Source organism: Vitis vinifera, chromosome 10 (genome assembly GCF_030704535.1).
Source record: "Vitis vinifera cultivar Pinot Noir 40024 chromosome 10, ASM3070453v1".
Taxonomy (NCBI): domain Eukaryota; kingdom Viridiplantae; phylum Streptophyta; class Magnoliopsida; order Vitales; family Vitaceae; genus Vitis; species Vitis vinifera.
The window spans coordinates 6,635,582-6,661,848 of record NC_081814.1 but is presented as its reverse complement, the minus strand read 5'-3'; the positions used below and the strand labels follow the sequence as shown (position 1 = coordinate 6,661,848).

Below are 26,267 nucleotides of genomic sequence, written 5' to 3'. Positions count from 1 at the left end.
AACACCTATTGACCAAAGACCATCTGTGTTTCTGAAGTTGATCTAATGTCAAAACTTTTCCCCACAAAGCCTCCCAAGCAAAAAAGTTAACTTTAGAAAGAACCCAAGACTTCAAAACCACCCGTGTTGGAAAAGAAACAACAACTCTCAGTTCCAAGACAACATAAAATTGCTTTATAGAGAACTTATTAATATCCGAATTCATCCACACCATCTTATCTTCCCTTTATCTATCAACTACCAATCCATGCAACCGTAAAAATAAATCCACAACTTCATCCACCTCCCAATCATTTAAAGGTCGAGAAAAATAAGGGTTCCAATGCCCTCTTTGCCCTAACTGAACCCAAACATCCGTTACACAAACATTTTTTGATACAATTAAGGCAAATAAAGAGGGAAAAGAATCACATAATGATTCATCACCATACTACCTATCTGTTCAAAACTTCACCTTTCTCTCATTACCCACTCCAAAAGAAAAATGACCCAATAAAGTGTTTTGTTCTTTCATAATGGACTTCCAAAGCCCAACTCCATACCCATCTCTAACTTCACCAAACCACCACCCACCCTCCTCCTCTCCATATTTTCTCATAATCACTCATGTCCAAAATGCGCCTCTTTCTATGGCAAACTTCCAAATCCATTTGCACAAAGGTGCCTCTTGAATCCCTCTTAAGGAATGACCCTACATTATCTAACTCCGAATCATGAAACTATCTCAAAAAGCAAGTGTTCCAATGCCTACCACAATTGGAATCATCCCAAATATTAGTGAAGAAATATGAGAAGGAAAAATTATTCTATTTTCCATTTCTCGAATAGAGAAGGAAATACACTACTATAAATAATTAAGTGGCGAAAATACCATCCCATTATTCACGGGAAATGACTACTAACTTACCTAGAAAGACTCACTAATTTTAGGAAGCAATTTGCCTATGAGATTAGATAACATGCTACCAGAATCTCCTTATTATAAAAAATAGCAAACCAAATAAAGCCAACTAATTTTATAGTTGTAAAACTCTTAGAAATCAGAATAATAACTTAAAGATTTCCACACTCCTCCTCAAGTTGGGTTATAGATGTTGATTGAGCCCATCTTGGTATTCAAATACTTGAAGTTGATCCTCGATAGAGTTTTAGTAAGGATATTTTCTATTTGAAGGCATGTTGGTGTGTACACCAGGTGAATTATCCCCTCCTCTATTTTTTCCTTTATGAAGTGACGATCTATCTCCACATGTTTCGTTCTGTTATGATGAATTAGGGTCTTAGCAATGCTTTTGGAAAATTGGTTGTTGCAAAACATCCTCGTAGGTTTCCCAACTAAGATTCTCAATTCTCTTAGTACTCTTTTCAGTCATATTCCTTCACACATGCCATGTGTCATGGCTCTAAACTCAGATTTTGTACTACGCTTTGACAGAACAAATTATTTCTTACTTTGCCATGTAACCAAATTTCCCCGTACATAGGTACAATATCCAGATGTTGATCTACGATATTTGACCCAATCAACATCAGTGAAGATTTCAATATCTTTGCTTGATGGCTTCTTAAAGTATAAACCTTTTCTTGATGTCATCTTTAGGCATCTTAGGATTCGATGTACAACCTTTATGTGTTCTTTGGTTGGATTATTCATGAATTGACTTACCACACTAATAGAAAAACTGATATTAGGTCTAATTTGAGAAAGATATATGAGTTTTCCCACTAGTCTTTGGTATTTACCTTTCTCTACTAGTGCACCATTTTCTTTAGCTTCTAGTTTAGTTTTTGAGTCCATCGGAGTATCAACAGACTTGCACCTAAGCATCCATGTTTCCTTTAGTAAGTCTAGGATGTACTTTCGTTGAGAAACAAAAATACCCTTTCTTGATCAAGCAACTTCCATATCAAGGAAGTATTTGAGATTGCCCAAGTCTTTGATTTCAAAATCTTTGGCTAGAAAGCCCTTAAGCTTGCTTATTTCCTCCTCATAGTCTCATGTTAGAATGATGTCATCTACATACATGATGAGAATAGCTATTTTTCCTTTCAAGTGGGTGTTTGACAAATAAGGTGTGGTCTGCCTAACACTAAGAATATCCATATCTCTTTACTACCTTTGTAAACCTGTCAAACCAAGCTCTTGGGGATTGCTTGAGATCATATAACGATTTTCTAAGCTCACACACTTTGTTAATAGTAGCTTGTGTCTCAATGCCAGGAGGAATTTCCATGTAGACATCTTCTTCTATATCTCCATTGAAGGAAAACATTCTTGACATCTAGTTGATGAAGAGGTCAATCTAAGTTTGCTGGCAATGATAAGATACCCAAATTGTATTAAGTTTGGCTATGGGGCCAAAAGTCTCCTGGTAGTCAATTCCATAAGACCGAGTGAGCCCTTAGCAACAAGTGGAGCCTTGAACTTGTTCGCACTTACATTTGCCTTGTGTTTAGCTATGAAGATCCATTTACATCCCATTGGATGTTTTTTGATTGTTAAATTTGAGATTTCCCAAGTTCCATTTTCCTCTAAGGCACGAATCTTTTCCCAAATGGCAGCTATCCATTCTAGTAATGTTAGAGATTTTTGGATAGGTGTTAGGAATTTGTATTTTGTTGAGGTTGGTGACAAAGGCATGAAAACTAGGTGATAACCCTTCATAAGAGACAAAATTATAGATTGGGTGACTTGTACATGATCTCTCACCTTTCCTCAAGGCAATAGGATGATTAAGATCATCATTAGAAAGCTCAAATATTGACAAATTTAGAACTAGTGTTAGCTGGTGAAATTTAAATTGATCTTGAACTCAAATCAGACTCTTGGATTTGCTTAGGAAATGTTCATTGCTCTATATCCTCTTGAGTTTTTTTTCTTTGAATAGACAATAAGCTCACTGTTTTCTGCAGGTTGAGTGAATTTTGGACGTTATGAAGGACTTGAGGTTAAGGGAACTAGCAAGGGATTTGAGGTTCGACTTAAGGGATTTCTAGTTGAGGACTTGGAGTAGGAACAAAAGACTTTGGTGATTTTCTTTGAGGGATTTGAGAATTAGGATAAGTATATGAATTTGAAGGACTGTGAGACAAGTTTGGAATATTGGCTTCAATATCCCAAAGCTGGTGTTCTCATGTGTAATTCTCCTCCTGAATATTAGATTTGGGATAGTAAGGTTGTTGTTCAAAACATGTGACATCCATAGAGTTATAGTATCTTTTTATGATTGGTGAATAATACTTGTACCTCTTTTTACTTGGAGAGTACCCAATGAATATGCACTTGATTGCTTTAGGATCAAGTTTGCTCCAGTTTTGTTGATGTTAGAGAACAAACGCAGATCACCCGAACACGCTAATGGGAATGGTGGAAATAATTCGAGTTCTAGGATATGAATTGAGAAGAACTTGGCAAGGTGTTTGGAAGTTTAGAACTTGAGAGGTCATTCTATTTATAGGATAAGCTGCTGTAAGACCTACTTTGCCCTAAAAATGCTTTGGAACATGTGTAGGGAACATTAGTGGTCTAGTAACCTTTGCAAAATGTTTTTTTTTTTCCTTAACAACCCCATTTTGTTGAGGAGTATCAATACAAGAACTTTGATGTACTATGCCCTGACTTAAGAAATAATCACCAAGGATTGATTTGAAGTACTCTTTTGGATTGTTAATTTTTAACACCTGTATTTTGGTTTGAAATTGATTTTGAATCATATTGTTGAAATTTTTAGAAATTTGACTAGCTTCTAATTTTTCTTTCATGAGAAATTGCCATGTAATCCTAGTGTGATCATCAATAAAAGATATAAACCATCAAGTTCTAGTGATATTTTTAATCCGAGAATCCTCTCCTGCATCACGATGGATCTTTGAGAAAGGACAAGACATTTTGTATGGCTGATTAGGATAGAAATTATAGGCATGTTTGGAAAATTGACAATTTTTTTAAAAAATTTGGACTTTTATTATTGAATAATGAAGGAAAAAGTTTCTTAAGGTATAAGAAATTTAGATGACCTAACCTATAGTGCGACAACATGACTATGATATCATTATCAGAATTATCAACTGAAAAAGAGCTTTTATGAAACTGAATTTTTGATGCAACATAATTTGCCTTAGGAGTTTGTCTTTCAAGCAAATCATCGACTTTAAGGAGATAGAGCCCTAAACACATCTTAGCACTGCTAATCGTCTTCCCCAAATCTAAGTCCCGAAATTCACAAGAGTATGGGAACAATTTAGTAACATGATTGAGTTCTCGAGTGAGTTTGCTAATAGACAATAAATTACAGTCCAAATTTGGAACTAAGAGAACAAAATCCAAGATCAAATTCTTTGAAATAATAATAAAGCTTGTATCAACCACCTTTGAGAGAGATCCATCTACTATCTTGATAGTGAAAATTTCATGGCTTGGACTATATTTATGGAAAATATTAACATTTCTAGTCATATGGTCTGATGCTCCTAAGTTCACAATCCATGGACTCATCTTTTCTCTTTTAACATCTAAGGCATTTAAAAAATTACCTTTCTATGCCAAAGACTCAGTTCCAATTATAGAGGCGACAAAAGGTTGTTGTGACCGACCGAACATCTTTTTGCAGAAGTTTCAATTGTTTTTTGCTGAGGTGTGGCGTTCTCATAATTTGAGACTAGATTTCCATGACTTTCTTTGTCATTAGAAGAACTACAATTCACTTGATTTTTGTTTGTAAGAAGTTTTTCCCAAACTATCCCAGTGGTACTACTCTTTTTCTGCTACTCTCTTAGTGTTGCAAGAAATTTACAGCCCACAAATTTGTTTCTTGTGTGGTGCTAAGTCCCCACTTAGTCAACCCTAAAACATTTGAACAAAGGTTTTGAAATCTTTAAGAACAACACAAAGATTAAATTGGAGAAGCCATTGAAAGCGTCATTCAACCACCAATTCTTAACTAAATCATGGAAGCTTTTCACTTTAAATCCTACATTTTTCTCACATAACCTCTATCAAGCAAAGTATGACAATAATCCCACATTGGTCTTGCCACCAAGCTTTGCACCCTGTGGCAGAGCTAAGAATTTTTCTTAGGGTGGCAAACATCATAATAACCATGAATGAATTTTAAAATAATTAGTGATAACCTTGTTATTGTTTAGTAAATTATGTAATTTTGGACTTTAATCATGAATAAATACAATGTCTCAAAATACCAATATGTATATATATATATATATATATATATATATATATATATATATTATTAAAAACATTCAAAGGAATTTTTCAAAAGAATTAAAAACTAGTAAGAAAATTAAAAAATCTCTCTAGTCAATTTTCAATTATTTTAATAATTTTTTTTAGTAAAAGGAATTTTAAAATAATTCAATTTTTTTTCCAAAATAACTAAATATAAGTTAGTTGAAAAGTGATGACATTTTTTTTTATTAAATTATGCATAATTTAAAGTATTTTATTAAATCATGTTATCTTCTGTAATTTAAACTAAACACAAATTCTCTTAATGTAAATAATTAATTTTTTTTTTATAAAAAATTAAATGACATGTAATTTAATATAATTATGTTGTTTAGTTGTTAATTAGTTTTTATTTAATTAAATTTCAAAAATAACAAATTTTCAAAATTAAAATCAAATACGGTACATTAAGAAATGAATTTAATAGATATCAAATAAAAATTAATAAAAAATAAATTAGGATAATGGTTGCATGAGAAGAAAAAATATGAAATTAAAATAAAAGAAATTATGAATATTAAATAGAGTTTGTGAAAATTTCTATTTACTTTTTTAATTCTATTGAAATCCTAATATATCATTAGCACTTTAAAGATAAGTGTTATTTATTTAGTTAATTAACATTTAATTTGTTAGTTTTTTTTGTGTGTGTAAGGGGGGAGAAGGAAATATGCCTCCTCTCCCCTAGGCCTGCCTTAGATCCACCAGTGTTTGCACCACATTAGAGAAGTGGTTCTCCTAATCCCCTAAAATAAGGAGCTACTTTAACCTTAACATACAACTCCTTTCTAACCTACCACTCAAAGTGAGGGGCGAGGGGAGGAAATATGCCCCCCCTTGAGCCTACCTTAGATCTGTCAATGTTTACACTACATTAGAGAAGTGGTTCTCCTAATCCCTTAAAACAATGAGCTACATAAGCTTGGATATACAACTCTTCTCTAATCCACAACTCAAAGCGAAAGTACCTCTCGTCAAAAGAAAATCTAGAAGATTAAGACCTCGTTTGGTAACTATTTTTGAAAATAGTTTTGAAAAACAATTTTTGAGAATAGTTTTTGAAAATTTTTATTTGATGTTTTGTAGAACAAAAGTCTATTTGAGAAGGTGAAATGTTTTTAACTTAAGTTTTAATGTTTTTAAATATGTTTTAAAAATAATTTTTATATCTGATGCTTTATTTTTAATCATTCTACATGTTTGTATATATATATATTTTTAAAGCAACCCTTAGAATACAAGTGAAAATAACTTAAAATAATTAAAAAGCTTCTCTCTTATATCCCCCAAGTGCACCAAGGGTCATTCCTATGCCCCATTAACCTCTTATATCCCCCAATTCTTCCTAAAAGGCTTCTCTCTCCCTCTTGGCATCGGGCCATACACCCTAGAGAGCATCTAGGCAAAGTTACACATGATGACATTAGGCTATACACCTCGGAAAGCATCTTTTAGGTAAAACTTCAGAAGTGGAAAACTCCTCACTTGTTCATCATCCTTATTATGTGTTTATGTGTGGTTTTTTCCCTTTATTTTTGCATTGATTGAGAGAAGTTTAATCCCAAAACATATATTCTTGATGATCTAAAAAGGCAACACTATTATGATTTTAGATTGTAATTTAAGTCTTCTAAAACGCATGCTTATTAATTTCTTTATTGAGTAGAATAAATTAAACTTGGATTGAGGTTTAGAACCTTATGAATGTGTACTTGACATTTTGGTTTTTCTCTTCCACTCTACAATTTCACTTCTACAACAGGTGCAGCTAAGCTAGCACATACTTGTTTGTTTGACAAATGAAACATCTATTGTTAACTTCCTTCTTTCCACAAATTGATCATTTGTGGTATTTTTTATGAGAATCTATTAACTTTGTTGGTTGGATGTTTTCTGGACTTTTGAAGAAGTATTTTAATGTAGTCTTACTCATAACAAGAGATGATTCCTATTAGATAGTGTATAGTTATTTAGGTTATTTACTTTTCCTTTTCCTTTTCTTTCCTTATTGTATTGTGGGTCCCACTAACATGTATATATATACCCAAGTCCAATGTGCAATCTTTACAGTTTTTCAATAACAATAATTAGGGATTCTCCCTTTTCTCTCTCTTCACATGGTATCAGAGCCAAGGGAGAAAAAAACCTTAATTATTTCCTGTTTATCCGTGAATCCATTCTGGGAAATCTTTCAGTGACCGTGTTTCATTCCGGTCACCCTTCCTATCTCCTAAAGCTTTCCGATCAACCGTATCACCGTTAGAAAACCCTCACCACCGGCGACTTTTCCGACGACGTCCTTTTCCGACACCGACCATACCATCAGGTGCGCAAGGAGGAGATCTTCAAGTTTTCTCAAAGCACTGGAGGGAGAATCTTAGCCACGCGTCGGCCATGCGCGTTCTTTCTCCGACGGCCTGAATCTCACGCGCTGGCGCGTGAAGCACTTTCCGGCCACGCGCTTCCACCTCCAGCCTTGCCTGATGCCGTCTAGCCACCCTCTATCTGTGCTTGTGTCATCCGAGTCCTGAAAGTGCATTTTTTGGGGTTTTTTTGTCTTCGCCGGCCCTCTAAATAGCCTTTCTGGCGACCTCTGGTGACTTTCTCTCCACCTCGAGCCCTGCACGTGTCTTAGGAAGTCCGCGATAAGCCGTATTAGGGCTCTCTTCGATCCAAACGTATTTCATTCACCAGATAAGTAGATATGGCTACTAAAAGTTCCACTTTTTCCTCTGTCATATCTGGATCTCCTATGATTACTTCGGATAAATTGGTTGGCAGTGAAAATTATTTGTCCTGGTTTGCTTCTGTGGAGCTTTGGTTTATGGGTCAAGGTTATGAGGATCACCTTGTTACACAGGAGGCAGATATCCCTGAGGTTGACAGAGTACAATGGAGGAAGATAGATGCTTAGTTATGTAGTGTGTTATGGCAATCAGTTGATCCTAAGATTCTGCTTCATCTTCGGGCCTACAAAACATGCTTTAAATTTTGGAATCAGGCGAAAGGGTTATACACGAATGATATTCGACGTCTTTATAAAGTGGCTTCTTCTATTGTCAATGTCAGACAACAAGACATGGATTTATCTACTTATATTGGCCAGATTGCCGCCTCTCTTAAGGAGGAATTCTTGACCGTGATGCCTCTTACTACTGATGTTGGGGATCAACGAACACAGATTGACAAGTTCTTCATGACTCTTACGCTTATTGGCCTCTGTCCAGATCTCGAGACCGTCCGCGATTAGATTCTTGGCAGTTCCTCTGTTCCATCCTTGGATGATGTGTTTGCTCACCTCCTCCGTATCTCCTCCACTCAGACTTTGCCATCTGATAACACTTCAGATTCTTCTGTGTTAGTTTCTCAAACTAGCTTTCGAGGACGCAGTGGTAACCGAGGTAGAGGCCAACGTCCTCATTGCACCTATTGCAATAAGCTTGGCCACACTCGTGATCGGTGTTATCAGTTACATGGGCGGCTTCCCCGCACTACCCACGTGGCCCAATCATCTGATCCTCAGTCGCCTCAACCTCCCAGTTCCTCCACATCTCAGGGTATTTCCCTCACTGACAGTGAGTATGATGACTATCTCCGCTATCAGGCCACCAAGTCAGCTTTTGTTGATTCTGTTGCCCAGACTGGTAATGTTTCTACTTGTCTTACCCACACATCTTCTCTTGGACCTTGGATTCTAGATTCTGACACTTTTGATCACATATCTGGTAATAAGGATTTTTTCTCTTCTATTACTACTACCTCTGCCTTACCTACTGTTACTTTAGCTAATGGTTCCCAAACTATGGGCTAAAGGTTTTGGTTTCGCTCATCCTCTCCCTTCCCTACCTCTCTATTCTGTCCTTTATGCCCCTGAGTGTCCTTTTAATCTTATTTCCATCAGCAAAATAACTCGCACTCTTAACTCTTCTATCACTTTCTCTGATAAACTTGTGACCTTGTAGGACCAGAGTACGGGGAAGACGATTGGCATAGGACGTGAGTCTCAAGGCCTCTATCACCTCACCGCGCCTTCAACTCCTGCAGTTTGCATTTCCACTGATGCTCCCCTCCTCATCCACAGTCGCCTAGGCCACCCTAGTCTATCCAAGTTCCAGAAAATGGTCCATAGTTTTTCATCTTTGTCGTCGCTTGTGTGTGAGTCCTGTCAGCTTGGGAAACATACTCGTGTCTCGTTCCCAAAGCGTTTGAATAATCAGGCAAAGTCTCCTTTTGAACTTGTCCACACTGATGTTTGGGGTCCTTGTCGGACCGCGTCTACTTTAGGATTTCAGTATTTTGTCACTTTCATTGATAACTATTCTCGATGTACTTGATTATTTTTAATGAAAAATCGAGCTGAGTTATTCTCTATTTTTCAGAAATTTTATGTTGAAATCCAAACTTAGTTCAATATTTCTATTCATGTGTTGCGTAGTGACAATGCCAGAGAATATTTTTCTACACCATTTACTTTATTTATGTCCCAACATGGGATCATTCATCAGTCTTCTTGTGCTCATACTCCTCAACAAAATGGGGTAGCTGAACGTAAGAATCGACATCTTGTACTCTCTTTCTCCATAGTCATGTTCCTTTTTGTTTTTAGGGGGACGCTGTTCTTACAGCATGTTATTTGATTAATCGTATGCCCTCATCTGTATTACACGATCAGATTCCTCATTCCCTTTTTTTCCCTGACCAACCACTTTATTTCCTTCCTCCTCGTGTTTTTGGTTGTACTTGCTTTGTTCATATTCTCACTCCTGGATAGGACAAACTTTCTGCCAAAGTCACAAAATGCATCTTCTTGGGATATTCCAGACTTCAAAAGGGTAATCATTGTTATTCCTCTGAGACTCATCGCTACTTTCTCTCCCCTAATGTCACTTTCTTTGAGGACTCATCGTTCTTCTCCACCTCTGAGTCTCTTCCTGTTTCTGAAGTCTTACCCCTTCCCATTATCTCCCCACCTGATGCAGTGCCTTCTCGCCCACTTCAGGTTTATCATCGCCGTCATCGTGTCGCTGTTCCTCCTTCTTTGGCCGAGATACTTGCTGACTCACTTCCTATCCCTTCAGCTTCTCCTACCCCGACTCTACCTATTTTTGCTGACTTACCCATTGCTCTTCGGAAAGGTAATCGATCTACTCGTAATCCTCATTCCATTTACAATTTTTTGAGTTACCATCGATTATCTTCATCCTATTCTGCATTTGTTTCTGCTATATCTTCTGTTTCTCTTCCTAAGAGCACCCCTGGGGCTCTTTCCCATCCAGGCTAGCGACAAACAATGGTAGATGAAATGACTGCTTTACACTCTAATGACACTTGGGATCTTGTTGTTTTACCCTCTGGTAAATCTACAGTTGGTTTTCGTTGGGTCTACACAGTTAAGGTTGGCCCTGATGGTCAGGTTGATCGCCTTAAGGCCCGCTTAGTTGCTAAAGGCTATACTCAGGTTTATGGTTCTGATTATGGTGACACTTTCTCTCCTGTTGCCAAGATAGCTTTTGTTCGTCTATTGCTCTCCATGGCTACTATGCGTTCTTGGTCTCTTTATTAGTTAGATATTAAAAATGCTTTCCTTCATGGGGATCTTGCTGAGGAAGTTTATATGGAGCAACCACTTGGTTTTGTTGCTCAGGGGGAGTCTGGTTTAGTGTGTAGGTTACTCCATTCTCTATATGGCTTGAAATAATCTCCTCGAGCATGGTTTAACCGTTTTAGTTCTGTTGTTCAGGAGTTTGGCATGTTCCGCAGTACAGCAGACCATTCCGTTTTCTATCATCATAACTCTTCGGGGCAATGTATTTATTTGGTAGTTTATGTGGACGACATCGTCATTACAGGCAGTGATCAGAATGGTATTCAGAAACTAAAGCAACACCTTTTCACCCACTTTTAGACTAAAGACTTGGGGAAACTCAAGTATTTCTTAGAGATTGAGATAGCTCAATCCAGTTCCGGTGTGGTTCTTTCCCAAAGGAAGTATGCTTTAGACATCTTGGAAGAAACCGGTATGTTAGACTGTAAACCGGTAGACACTCCTATGGATCCAAATGTCAAACTTATACCAGGATAAGGGGAGCCTTTAGGAGATCCTGGGAGATATCGGCGACTTGTAGGTAAATTGAACTACCTCACCATTACTCGTCCAGACATTTTTTTTCCTGTAAGTGTTGTTAGTCAATTCCTACAATTACCATGTGATATCCATTGGGATGCTGTAATCCGCATTATTCGATATATCAAAAGCACACCAGGCCAAGGTGTGTTGTACGAGAACAACGGTCATACCCAAGTTGTTGGTTACACAGATGCAGATTGGGCTGACTCACCCACAGATAGACGTTCCACTTTCGGGTATTGTGTTTTTTATTGGAGGTAACCTAATATTTTGGAAGAGTAAGAAACAAGATGTAGTGGCCAGATCTAGTGTTGAAGCCGAGTATCGAGTTATAGCTCTGACAACATGTGAACTCATATGGCTGAAACATCTTCTTCGGGAGTTGAGATTTGGAAAGGATGAACAGATGAAGCTCATCTGTGACAACCAAGCCGCTTTGCATATTGCATCCAATCCAGTCTTCCATGAAAGGACCAAACACATTGAAGTTGACTGTCACTTCATTAGAGAGAAGATCGCATCAGGATGTGTGGTGACTAGTTTTGTCAATTCAAATGATCAACTAGCAGATATTTTTACTAAATCTCTCAGAGGTCTTAGAATTAAATACAGTTGTAACAAGCTTGGTGCATATAACATATATGCTCCAGCTTGAGGGGGAGTGTTAGATAGTGTATAGTTATTTAGGTTATTTACTTTTTTTTTTTCTTTTCTTTCCTTATTGTATTGTGGGTCCCACTAACATGTATATATATACCCAAGTCCAATGTGTATTCTTTACAGTTTTTCAATAACAGTAATTAAGGATTCTCCTTTTCTCTCTCTTCACAAATAAGCTTTTACAAGAAACCTAAAGTTTGAGTAGTTCTTTGATGATGGAAATTAAATGCTTTCATTTTCTTATTTACACTCAAATGGCCATTACTTGTTTTCTTTACCCTTTTATTTGTTGTTTTGTTTGAAGGAAGGGGATGCTGCTCTTGGTAATGGTGGTCTAGCTCGCCTTTCAGCATGTCAAATGGATTCCTTAGCAACACTAGACTATCCAGCATGGGGGTATGACTACATTTTTTTTTTTCATTTTTGATTGATGTATGGTTTAGTTGAACTTCTACTGTTTTAAAGCAATTTCCTTTTACAAATCTTATCTTTAGGCTTCACTATTCTTGGTTCATGGTATTAGTAGTTTTACATAATAACAAATTGCTGGAGGTATGTTGGGTTCCTTATATATATGTTTCCAAGTGCCATGTGAATCAAATGTGGATGCACATAGGGGTTAGAGGGGTATATATTTATATATATATAGATATATATGTTTCCAAGTGCCATGTGAATCAAATGTGGATGCACATAGGGGTTAGGGGGGTCATGTTGCCTTTCTTGAAATAATTTTAAACAAAAATACATATAACTGAATTGAGCATGGTTCTTGGAAATTGGTAACAAAGCTTGCCTCAAACCTAGAGTTTGAAATAGCTGTTTAAATGGGTTAAATATTTAGAAATTTCAAAAATAAAGAAAATTTGCTTAATGCTTTTCCCATCGCTTAGATAAAACCTCTTTCTCAAAAAAAAAAAAAACAAAAAAACAAAAAAAGAGAAGGGTAAAATAATTTCGAAATTAAGAGCCCTGTACCTTACCTTATGTTTATTTATTTTTCTAGAAATGCCTATACACACACACACACACGCGCGCGCGCGAAAAACCTTCTGAAATATTTTTTTTTATTTCTTATTAATTCATTTATTTGTGAATACTATTTATGTTTTTTGATATTGTTGTTAATCATGCTATGGATAAAAAGATATAATTGATAGAGTTTTAAATTAAATCAAATTTCTTATCTATCTAATATTTTTATCAACAAGATAACTTTATCTATAAAAAAAAAGATAAATATGTAACATGATAATTGTACAATAATAGCAATCCATATCTTCAACATTTCCCCTCAAGTTGATGCATAGACATTAATCAAGCCTACCATGGACAAAGCACTCTGCCATAAAGTTCTTGAAAGGGCTTTTGTGAATACATCAACCAACTAAGTGTAGAGCAAACATAAAGAGTAGAAATTTCTTGAGCTAGTATTTTTCAAGGAACTAAGTGATAATTAATCTCTATATGTTTCATTCATCTGTCTGCTTGATTGTCACAATGCATAAGGGAAGGAGATGTGATGCAAGACCACATACACTTCCAAACGTCTAAGCTAATGGGAGCTAAAGATAGTCCCACATATAAGGCCCAACCAATGTTGGTAAGAAGCGGATGTGGGACATTGGACTTCTGTCCGTCCTACATCAAGATGAAACTGGAAAAATCAATTCAACTACCAATTTTCAAAGCTAAATCAATTCACTACACGTGTGGGCCATGGCTTTATATTCAACATTAGCACTACTACGAGCAACCATGAACTGTTTTTTGGTAGGCCATGTTATCAAGTTACCTCCCACAAATATAAGATCCTCTAGTAGATCTTCTATCACCCAATGAACGAGCCCAATTTGCATTTGAATAGATAAAAATATTTAGGTGACTTTTGTTTTAGAACAAAATTCCTTTCCTTGAAGCATTCTTTATATAACGAAAAATTTGTTTAGCTGTTTCTCACACATAAATTAGTTGACAAGACTAATTGAATAGGCTAGATCAAGTCAACTAATAGTGAGATGAATTAGTTTACAACCTTACTTTGATAAAGATGAGGATTAGACAAAAAAGTGCCACTGCCCATAAATAATTTATTTTTTAATTTTTTTAATTTTATATCAATAGGTATATTATTTGATCGACATCTAAGAAAACTTGTCTGTTTTATAAATCCATAGCATACTTTTGTTGACAAAAGAAAATACCTTTCTTGGAGAAAAAGACTTCCATCCTAAGGAAGTATTTAAGGTGGCCAAGATCTTTTACCTTAAAGTGCTCTTTAAGAAATTCTTAAGAGTAAGAATGCCATGCGAGTCATCTCCAGTGATAACAACATTATAAAGATTATATTTTAAAGTAATTACCCTTTTGCAACCATGGGTGTTTTCCTACATATATTAACTTGAGAGTATGATTTTTTTGAGAGCTTCCATTTCCTTATTCATTGTTTATTTCCAGGGAGGTAAAGTAAGAACTTTTTTGTAGAAGGGAATGTAAAAGGAGAAAGATGGAAAGAATAAAAGGTATAGAATTTACTTGTAAAAAATAAATAAATAAGTAAAAGGTATAGAATTATTTTCCTTAATTTTTTGCCTATACAAAGACTCACATGTATATACAAAAAACCCTAGCACCTAAATTAGGAACTTTCTTAACTCAATTACAACAAATCCCTTTGACCACGGGATTGCCTAATTCTCTCTACAAAATCACGACTTCCTTAATTTCATTCTTTCACACCCCCCTTTAAGTTGTTGAATAGATGTTTTCCATTTCCAACTTGGATACACTTACTTGAAACTTTGTATTGCTTAAACCTTTTGTGAGTATATTTGTAAGTTAGTGGTTAGTAGGTACATAAGAAGTACAAATGAATCCACTATCTAATTTCTCTTTGATAAAATGCTTGTCTATTTTTATGTGTTTTGTTCGATTATGTTGCACCAGATTATATGCAATACTGATTGTAGATTTATTGTCATAGTAAAGTCTCATTGGCCCATCCCATTTAATCTTCAAGTCTTCCAAAATGATCTTCAATCATAGTAGTTCACAAACTCCTTGGGTCATTGCGTGAAATTTTGCTTTTGCACTGAACTCTGCCACCAAACTTTATTTTTTACTTTTCCATGTCACCAAATTCCCACAAGGTGCAATACCTAATAGTCTATCTTCTATCAACCACAGATCCAACATAATTTGCTTTTGTGTATGCTTCAAGTACTAGTCTCGTGCTTCATTAAATAGAAGGCCTTTTCTTGGAGACCCCTTAAGGTACTATAGCACTCGGTTGTGCATGAACCTCTTTTGGATTGTGTATGAACTGATTAATCACATTCACAACATGTGCTATATCTGATCTTGTGTGAGAGAAATAAATGAGTCTTCCTACTAGATGTTGATACATCTCTCTATTTATCGCAGTATCTTCCTCAATCTTTCCAAGCTTATGATTAGGATCTATTGGTGTGCTTATTGGTTTGCACACCAACTTCCCTGTTTCCTTGAGAAAGTTTGTTACATATTTTTGCTAAGAAATAAAAATTCCCTACTTAGAATGTGCAACCTCAATTCCTAGGAAGTATTTCAATCTTCCTAACTCTTTGATCTCAAATTCCATGGTCAAACATTGTCTCAAGGTCTGTTTCTCTAGTTCATCATTTCCTGTCATGATGATCATCTACATATAAAAATTCCCTACTTAGAATGTGCAACCTCAATTCCTAGGAAGTATTTCAATCTTCCTAACTCTTTAATCTCAAATTCCTTGGTCAAACATTGTCTCAAGGTCTGTTTCTCTAGTTCATCATCTCCCGTCATGATGATTTCATCTACATATACCAAAAGAGTTGTAACTCCCTTTATGTAGATAATTATGAGTTATTTTTATCTTATTCTTTAGTTCGTATTTTATTTGTTAGGCGTTCAAAATAAATAAGGTTATCCAAACATGACTTAGAGTTAGGATTTTTATTCTGTTTTCGAATTGTTCTTTGGAGTTATCTGTGTCCCTAGTTTTCAGGAGAAGTGTTTGCGGGCCTTTTTATTTCTGTTGTATTCCACAAGTTTAATTCAATAAAGTCTATGCGTTAAAGACTTTACCCTAAATTTGAATGCTTAATGAACAACATATGATATCCCTAACTTTGTCTGTATCCCATGTTTTTTCATCACTTTTGCAAACCTTCCAAACCATATCCCATGTTCTTCATTACTTTTGAAAACCTTCCAAACCACGCCCTTGGATACTGTTTCAACCTGTATAGAGCTTTTTTCAAATGGTGTTGCAACTTTTCCTTGAATATAGTCCCTCTTTCCTATGCCCAATATAAATTTTTGGGCTGCTCTAAACCATTGCATATAATTTTTTGAATTGAGAAACATAGTTGTAGTTCTGTGACTTGGATTGTCATTTTACTAAACAAAAATTTATTATCAAAATTACCAATGCATTCTTTTATTTCAGATATGGCAGCCATTAGGCCATTACTACTAGAAATAAATGACCACTAAAAAAATTTACAGCAGCACTTATCTGTATTTTTGACACCCAAAATTTCAAGATCATATCATAAAAGCCTCAACGAAGAAAAAATAGGTTGAAGACTGGGCAACCATCAACATCAACATACTATAAACAAGTTGCTACCATTTCAACAATCAACAACCACCAGCATCAGCTGACTGCTGTTGATTTACATCAGCAATGCACATTAGACTACCTTGAAATGAGAATCGGATATGGAGGATGGAAGAAAGAAATAAGAGAGGAAATGAGGAGAGTAAGAAGATGAATAATGGATATGAAAAGAAGAGAAGTAGCCAACCAGAATCAGACCTGGATTACCTCTGATACCATGTTTTTAATCATGATTGTGAAGAAAAAAATCTAGTCAACCATTTATTATTGTAGTTAGTTGGAAACTCCTTCTATTTATAAGAGAATTACAGAGTTCTAGACTATATAAAAAAACCTTTCTATCTATCTCATAACTTTATCTATAAATAAAATAAAAGAAGGATAAGCATGTAACGAGGTAATCATATATCCATAGCCAAAAAACAAGAATATTAGAGTAGCAGTTTAGTCAACACCTGAAAGCAACCAGAAAAACCTAAAATTGCAACTCCCTGTCTTGCTTTCTTCTGAATATCAGTAAAATGCTGATTGCATGAAAATAACTGAAGAACATGAAAACTAACAAAATGAAAGATATCAAAACTGTTTTTGCCCCTCTCTTTGTCAAGATGCTATAGTTTTTTAAACAATAGGAAAGAAGGCACACACTTCCTGTATGATAAGGCGATAAGCTGATACAGTGGCCAATTTTGCTAACTAAGATTTTTTTAGTTTCTTGTATGATTACTATTAGAAATGAAACCCATTTATAATTTCAGAAGATTCAGACTCTTATTTATCCAGAACTAGTCTTTGTTTACCAATTGCTTTTTCCTATGGGGGTGTTAACTAATATTGGCAGAATTGCATCATTCATTTTGCAGTTATGGACTACGCTACCAGTATGGGTTGTTCCGTCAGGTCATACTGGATGGATTTCAACATGAACAGCCTGATTATTGGTTAAATTTTGGAAACCCATGGGAGATAGAGCGGGTTCATGTATCATATCCAGTGAAGGTTTGCAAGTATTTTCCCATTCTGTTTCTATTAAATACTTCAATGTTTACTGTTTGTTTCATTCAACGTTGTCTGTCTTTTATATTTTCTAAATTCTATTTGTTTTCTGCTATCCTGTATTATGTCCGATGGATAAGTTCTATGGGACTGTTGAAGAGGAAACTTTGAATGGAAAAAGTTGTAAAGTTTGGTTACCTGGAGAAACGGTGAGAAAATAATTTCTTTCATATTTTAAAGCAACTGTTGACCCAAGAAAAAAAAAACACAAGTTAGTTTAATTTTGCATAGTACATCACTAGGGTGCATTATCTAAATGAGAAACATTGTTATATCAATAGCTAAACGTTTATTTCATCTTTATAGCTCTCCTCATTGGCAGGTCGAAGCTGTAGCTTATGATAATCCAATACCTGGTTACGGAACAAGGAATACAATTAATCTCCGCCTTTGGGCTGCTAAGCCAGATGGTCAATATGATATGGTAACTTTAAGCATACACTTTTCCATGTCACTAATCTAAGACTACATCCCCATCTCAATCCTTTACCACTTGAGCTAGGCCACTAGAGCTCATATATTTCTTTGCTTCATATTACATACTGCTTAAGAAAGGTACGAAGATGCCATATGTCTAATTGTTTAACAGGTGAATGCTATATTTTATAGTAGTTAAAGGTTTGCAGTCCATAATTAACCTTCTATTCTTAGTACTAAATTTAACTCAACCAAGCTTTGTATCCTGCCTAATTAGGTTGAGCTATGTCAATGCTTTCTCATGCTTCAGCTCTATCAGGGATCATGTTTCCTATTACAAGTGATTTTTGCAATCATCACCAAACGAAGAGTCAAACGATCTTGTTCCAAATTTTTTTAGGTTTTCTCATTTGCTGTAGATAAATAAATACTTTACAATCTTACTTTGTGCATATTTCATTTTCAGGAATCATATAATACTGGAGATTATATCAATGCTGTTGTTAATAGACAAAGAGCTGAAACTATAAGCTGTGTTTTGTACCCTGATGACCGTTCTTATCAGGTATGTGCTCCTTTAATTTTTTCAATATATATTAGGTATGATGATACTCTTTCCATTAGGTATTTGTACATGCTTCATTGTAGTAATTATTTCAAAGGCTGCATGGTTTTTGTTGAGAACTCAATGGAGTTTGATGAATGGAGATAGTTCTGATTGCTTCTGGTAGAAGATTGAAAATTTAATTACATGCACTCTTTTGTTTGACTTCCCTTTTTCTTTTTTAACATTTGGTTTATTTTTGTTGAAAAAAATTCTATAGAAGTTATACTGTAGAGGGATGTAATTCTTAAAACACTTATGTGTGGCATGTGCTTAGTCTCAAGTAATCAGAAACATTGTTCTGTTTATTTTCCTAAGCTGCACTGACCTAATATTTCTCCCCCATATGCCTTTCGAAGTCCTTATTTTCAGTCACAAAGAATGATATTTTTCATCTTATTAACTCTACTACACTGTCAATGATCTTCTTCAAATATGTCTGAATACCTTATCCTTCAGTACTGCTGCATTTATTATGTAATCTGGGTCTTCTTAAAATTGCTCAATGTGTTTCTTTTGTTATTCTGGTACTTCCTCCCACTGTCCTCGACATTTTCATTTCAACTGGAAGTTATCTTAGGAACTTATCTTTTCTTGGTTAAACATTCTATCGAGATAGTGCCATTGCTCCTATTGGTATTTTTCTTAAATTTGTTTATATTAGAATGCGAGAGATAAAATCTGAGTAAAAAATTCTCTGGTTCAGCCACCCTGCTCCATCTTCTTAATCATACAGCTATAAAATGTAGTTCTTTTTGAAAGTTTTTGCCTATTTAATTTGGTTTTACAGTAGGCACTCTTTGATTATGAAGTTTAATTTGATTCCTTACATAGATATGTTTCATCTTTTCCTTTATTCTTTTTGTTGAATTTGTTCATTCTCCTTGTCTCTCTCCATCAATTCTAGCTTTTAAGTTGTTGTCCATTACTTTTGTCACACTACATTAATTCTCCACCCTGCCCTACAATAAAGCTGCAAAAACATGTTATAAAAATAGTAATGACATCAAGTGCATGCCTCTTTATGACATATATGGTGGTTTTATTATTACTACCATATCTTTGGTTTGTTGGAGTTATTATTATTAATATTTTGTCATGCATTAGTTTTGTTCTTTCCCTTCCAGTAAAGCTCCATCATTTCCAACTCCAGATATATATTATCCATTTCTTTTAGTTGCTGTCTTTCAGGGAAAGGAACTGAGGTTGAAACAACACTATTTCTTTGTCTCAGCATCCTTACAAGACATCATTCGAAGGTTCAAAGATGGTCACAATAACTTTGATGATTTCCCAGAGAAGGTTATCATATATGAAACTTGCACACATTCTACTGAAAGATGACCTATCTGGCCTTATGCCCATTTAACATATGACAGTCCGATGAAAGGGAAAATTTTCTGCCTATTATAAATTTCCCCCACTATTGTAGTTTGTTTTTCTATGATCCAACTTTTCTACTTCTATTCCATTGACCTAAAGTATGTTCCTAATTTCTTGTCCAGGTTGCACTGCAGTTGAATGATACTCACCCATCTCTTGCAGTAGTTGAGGTCATGAGAGTGCTTGTTGATGAAGAACATTTAGGTTGGGACCAGGCATGGAACATTGTATGCAGAATTTTCTCATTTACAACTCACACAGTATTACCTGAAGCGCTAGAGAAAATCCCTGTTGATCTCCTAGGCAGTCTTCTCCCACGCCACTTACAAGTGCGTTTCAGCATTTTTTTTTTTTTATTGAAATTTCTGCAATTTATTTCTCTTTGTGAATTCATTTTCCCACCTTCTGTAAAATATTGAAAAGGCAAATAAAAGAAAAGGGAATGAGTAGTAGGTGATGAAAATGCTGAATTAATTCATGGGATAGTGCATCTGCCCTCTGAAGGTTGTGTCTTGCCTTTCAAGTATGGTATTAGTAATGGTCTTCTGCAGCATTATTTAAATTGGTTCATGTATTTTTATAATTCGTCAAACAAGTTTTCTGAATTATTTTAATTTCTTTACATTTTCATGAGATTTTATAAAATGGTCTATTTTTCAGATTATATATGACATAAACTTTAATTTCATGGAGGAGTTGAAGAAGAGAATTGGTCTAGACTTCAACCGGTTGTCTCAGATGTCAATTGTGGAGGAAGGTGCTGTAAAGGTATTCAAGAAGGCATATCCTGAAATTGCTTTTGTTTGATATTTCATATTATACTTGAGTATTTTCTACATTGAAGTATAACCTTAACTAATAATAGGGAGTAGCTGAGAAAGATAGTGTGAATAGTGCACAATGAGAGTTCATCTGAAGTCTGTATAATATATGTGGGTGTTAACTAGCTGGGTTTCTAATTAACTGTTTCAATCCACAGGTCTTTGTGTGTTTAGCACATAATATTGGGCTCAAACTTGTCACTCCACAGATCTTTGCTTCTCTTCCAGGAGGCCACTGATCTGAAAGTGTGGCCCAAGGATTAGATTCTCTGGTTAAAATTGAGAATGTTTTGTTTGTGCCTTTTTTCTCTTTCTGGACACCCCTACACCACCCAACAACACGCCTCCCATTCTCACTCGTTATCCTTTTTTAGTCTCATATATTTTTTCTTCCTTTCCCATGTATTCCTCTTTCCCTAAGAAAACTTTCTTCTTTAAAGAAATTCTGCCTTTTCATCTTCTAAGTTACTTGCCGTTTTGACCACCCAATCACATAGATCCAGTTTCTATATTTCCATTTTTTTAATCATATGGAAAAGCTTTGAATTATATTTTGCATATTCATAAGCATGCCTAACTATTGATTTATGGAAAATAATCTACGAATGAAAATCGTAGATACTGTAAATTGTATTCTTCAAATATCCTTGAAAATACTAAACCATTTGAGAGTAACGCATACATTCCTTGATTGTTTTCTTTTTTAACATGCATAACTTTTCATCCACTCAAATTTATTTTTGAAATTTTCTGACATGCATAAAAAATTCTAAAAGTTTGTCTTTCTCTGTGGCTTCTATCAATATGGTGGTATGTGTATTTCATTTCCAAATTTCAAGTTTCTCTTGATTCTGAATGTTTTCTGAATCCTAAAAGTATCACAGTGGTTCATGATCTCTAGGTGTTAATTCAGGATATATGATTAAATTTCTTAATGTTTGATAGATTGGAATGTTTGCCATGTGAGTACAATTTACGATCACATCATTTAAAGAAAGCTTTTGTGTGATGTGTGTCACTTGTGAAATCACTCTTGGACCATACATTAAGATATTGGCAGTTTGAGGAAAAGAAAAAGTGGATTAAAGATCAAACTGACAAAAGGAGATTACTTCATAGGTTTAGTGTTTCATTGTCTGTCCCTTACCCCTAACACCGAAAAAAGGAAAAAAATAATTGAAATAAAAAATATAGGAAAGGTAGAAAAAAAGAAGCAGCAGCTGCTAAAAGAATCTAAAAGGTAATCAGTGCAACTTACTAGCACAATTATATTTTAAACAAAGGACAATATTTTTTGTTTTCTGTGTGTACGTGCATGTTTGTACAAAGTATGAGCCCATTAGAGGGATTTTCTTTTCTTTGTCTATACAAAATTTTCGTTCTTTGAGTCCTAGATGTACAAGCTGATCCATCCATTGATATCTATAATGATGCAAGTATAATGTGTTCCTACTCTATTGATTTCTTTCTCATTTCATACAGTGATGGGGTAATTAAAAGTGATGGATCTAGAAAATCTCCAACAAAAGCTACAAGCGCATTGGTGTTGCTGAATGAAAACTTTATTCTTGAAATTTTTTGTTTTTTGAAATTAAAATAACAAATACATAAAAATGTTTGACTATTTTAGGAGCTATATTCTAGGAGAATTAGTTGTGATAAGTCTAGTTGGTAGGCCTACAAATCATGGATAGTTATCTCCCATTTTAAATTAGTTTTCTATTTAGATTAGGATAACTATTGTAACAAATCCTAGTTTTATACGTCTGTAAAGTCTATATATATTTTGTTCAGTTGAATTCATTTTTTTCATATCAACAAAAATTAAGTTTTTCCCCAACCTGTTTTCATGGTATCTGAGCTGCCTCTGATCCTAGGCATCTATTATTCGATTTTCTTCTTAAACTATCTGTGTAATCATGTTGGGAGTTACTGGAGAAGAGAAATCCAGGAACAATTCTAAACAGCCCTCAATGGTTGATTCAACGATTTGTTCATGAAACCCTGTCATTTCATATCATAACCCACAAGCTGAATGGACAGAATTATTTATGATGGTCCCAATCCATGAAGATGCTTGTTCATGGGAAAAGGAAGTTTGGATATCTCATTGGTTCGACAAAGCCACCTAAATGGAAGGATGAGATGTATTTCACATATGGGAAGCAGAGAACTCCATGGTTATGGCATAGTTGGTCAATTTAGTGAACCCAATATTTGCAAAACATACCTTTTCTCATCATTAGCAAAAGAGATCTTGGATGTTGCTGCTAAGACCTATTCAGACGTGGGAAACTTAGCTCAGATATTGGAGATTAGAACTCAAATTTGTGAGATTAAACAAGGGAGGCAAAGCATGACCAAATATTGCAGTGTGTTAAAGGGTCTATGGCAGGAATGAGACTAGTCCTATGATGTTGAATGGGAGTGCATCAATGATAGTGCTCAGTACAACAGGATGCTTGATAAAGAGAGGGTTTTTAGTTCCTCGCAGGCCTTATCTTAGAATTAGACGAAGCCAGGGTGAAAGTTGTTGGCAAGGAACCTCTTTGTTCTATATGTGAAATGTTTGCCTATATTAGGAGGGAAACGAGCAGGTAGAATGTGATGAAAGAACAATCAGGTTTATGAACCAGTCCAAAAACAACTCAAATCCCACACTCTCTTGCTCTCTAGCCTAGTAAGGTAACTTCTTGACAACCCCAAGTGTTCATTCCGGAAATAAAACTCTCTGGATCATTGATTAAAGAGCAATAGATCATATGACCAATCTTTCAAATTTGTTTTTGTCATATATTCCATGGGCTGTCAAGTGTGTTTTTTCTGGGATATTCACTTACTCAAAAAGGGTATAAGTACTATGATCTTGCATCTAAGAAGTTGTTTGTCACCTTTGTGTCACATTCCCTGAAAACAAATCTTTTTTTACATAAACTTCTTTTCAGCAAGAGAATTCTATGGAAGATCGGTTTTGGGAAACTCTTCTTGTGCTTATTGTCTCCCGAGTGTCCAACATGAGCTGCCACCCTCATCTTCATCTCCCAACTTTTTGGTGCCACAAACTATGATTGAAAGCCAGGTTGTAGATAAAGTCCCAACTCCTTGAGCTTTGTGTCTATTCTAGGCTGCTTAATAAAAAAAGGATAGAACATGTGCATCCTCCATGAGTGCAAAGTCATGACTTGGATCCAAATGCTACAGAAATGGAAGTTACAGGTATCCTTGTCCACAATAGTGCATCCATTCCTATAAAAATAAATGACCTTGATGTGCCTATTGCTCTTAGAAAAGGGACTTGGTCAAGTACTCTTCATCCCATTTCAAAGTTTGTATCTTACTACAGCTTGTCATCTTTTTACCAAACCCTTACTTCTAACCTTTCTAGTGTAGAAATTCCTAATCTGTACACAAAGCTCTAAATATTCTAGTATGGAGAGAGGCAGTCCTAGAGGAGATGAGGGCACTTGAAAAAAATGACACTTGATAATTAATGGAGAGATCAAAAGGGAGGACTCTCATAGGATGCAAGTGGATATTTATCGTCAAATGCAAGGATGATGGGACTTATAGGATTGATTACCAAGAAACTTTTGCTCTTATAGCTAATATGAAGACGGTTAGAATACTACTTTCACTTGCAGCCAACCTAGGATGGTCACTCCATCCTATAGATGTTAAGAATGCATTCCTCAATGGGAACTCAAAGAGGAGATGTACGTGCAACTACCACCAGGTTTTGAGGGGCATTATGGAAGAAAAAAAGCAGGCAGACTTATGAGATTTTTATATGGCCTAAAACAGTCACCTAGGGCCTAGTTTGATAGATTTTCAAAGTCCATCGAAGTTCAGGATATTCACAAAGCTAAGTTGACCACACTATGTTCTTTAAGAACTCAACTAAGGGTAAGATCACTATCCTTATGTATATGTGGATGGCATTATATTGATTGGAAATAATGAAGTGGAAATCATAGAACTCAAGAAAGTACTTGCTAAGGAATTTGAATCTTGATCTTTTGAGATAGTTTCTAGGCATGGAGTTGGCTCTATCTAGCAAGGATATTGCAGTCTAACAAAGAAAGTACACACTTGATATGCTAAAAGTAGGCATGATAGGATGTAAACCTGGTGATGTTTCCATTAATGCCAATCACAAAATTGGGTTGTTCAAGAAAGGGAAAGCAGTTGAGAGAGATTGTACCAAAATTGGTGAGTTAATCTATTTTTCACATACTAAGCCAGATATGGTTTTTTCGATTAGTTGTGAGCCACTATATGCACTCATCAAGTGAAGAACACATGGAGGCAATATACAAGATCCTAAAATACTTAAAGAGGACACCAAGGAGAGGATTGCTTTTCCCAAAAAGGGAACAGTTACTTGTCGAAGCCTTCATGGATGCGCTAACAGGGTAGGTTCCATTAGTGATAGGAGGTCAACCTCAAGTTTTTGCACATTTGTCAGAGGAAACCTTGTGAGTTGGAGAAGTAAGAAGCAAGCCATTATTGCTAGAAGTAGAGCAGAAGCTGGGTTCAGAGTTGTGGCACATGGGGTGCGTAACCTTCTTTGGCTAAAAAAACTACTAGAAAAATTAAAGATAAAGACAAAGACTTTGATGACACCATATTGTGGTAACAAGATGACAATAAACATAGTTCATAATCTAGTACAACGTGACAAGACAAAACATATAGAAATTGATTGACACTTCATAGAGGAGAAGCTAGAAAATGGACTAATTTGTAAGCCTTTCATTCCAACAAAGGAGTAGTTGGCTCACATATTCACCAAAGGACAACCTAAACTGGCATTTGAGTCTTTGACTAACAAATTGGGTGATTGATATCTTTGAACCAGCTTGAGGGGGAGTGTCAAAATGTTTGATTGTTTCAAGAGCTATTTTCTAGGAGAATTAGTTGTGATAAGTCTAGTTGGTAGGCCTAAATATCATGGATAGTTATCTCCTATTTTAAATTAGTTTCCTATTTAGATTAAGATAACTATTGTAACAATTCCTATTTCTATACAGTCGTAAAGTCTGTATATATTTTGTACATATCAATTTTCAGAATATGTTTGAGCACTTGTCATCAGATTGTTATCAGTTGGTCAGCGCCTACATTTTTTTGAAAGGGCAGAAACCAACACCTAAGCATATCCTAAAAAAATGTTTAGAAATGCTCTATCAAGCAATTTCATTTTTTTCCTTTTTTTGAAAACAGAAAACATCTTTGTTTTCATTACCATGCAGGCCATACAGTTTATTTTTTAATCATTTTTGGAGTATTATATCCTTAGGTTCTCATCTTCATTG

The 26,267-nt window shown here is 35.2% G+C and overlaps 1 protein-coding gene across 2 annotated transcripts in view; it reads left to right on the top strand.

Annotated features, from left to right (window-relative positions):
* The window catches only part of LOC100264186 (uncharacterized), a 49,298-nt gene that overhangs the window by 7,723 nt on the left and 15,308 nt on the right, over positions 1-26,267 (top strand). For both annotated transcript variants that reach the window (XM_019222582.2, XM_010657152.3), the window contains exons 4-11: positions 12,337-12,428; positions 17,535-17,670; positions 17,808-17,876; positions 18,050-18,151; positions 18,611-18,709; positions 19,940-20,050; positions 20,254-20,460; positions 20,792-20,899. In XM_019222582.2, coding sequence (XP_019078127.1) covers positions 12,337-12,428; positions 17,535-17,670; positions 17,808-17,876; positions 18,050-18,151; positions 18,611-18,709; positions 19,940-20,050; positions 20,254-20,460; positions 20,792-20,899 — 924 coding nt within the window. The remainder of the gene's footprint in view (positions 1-12,336; positions 12,429-17,534; positions 17,671-17,807; positions 17,877-18,049; positions 18,152-18,610; positions 18,710-19,939; positions 20,051-20,253; positions 20,461-20,791; positions 20,900-26,267) is intronic.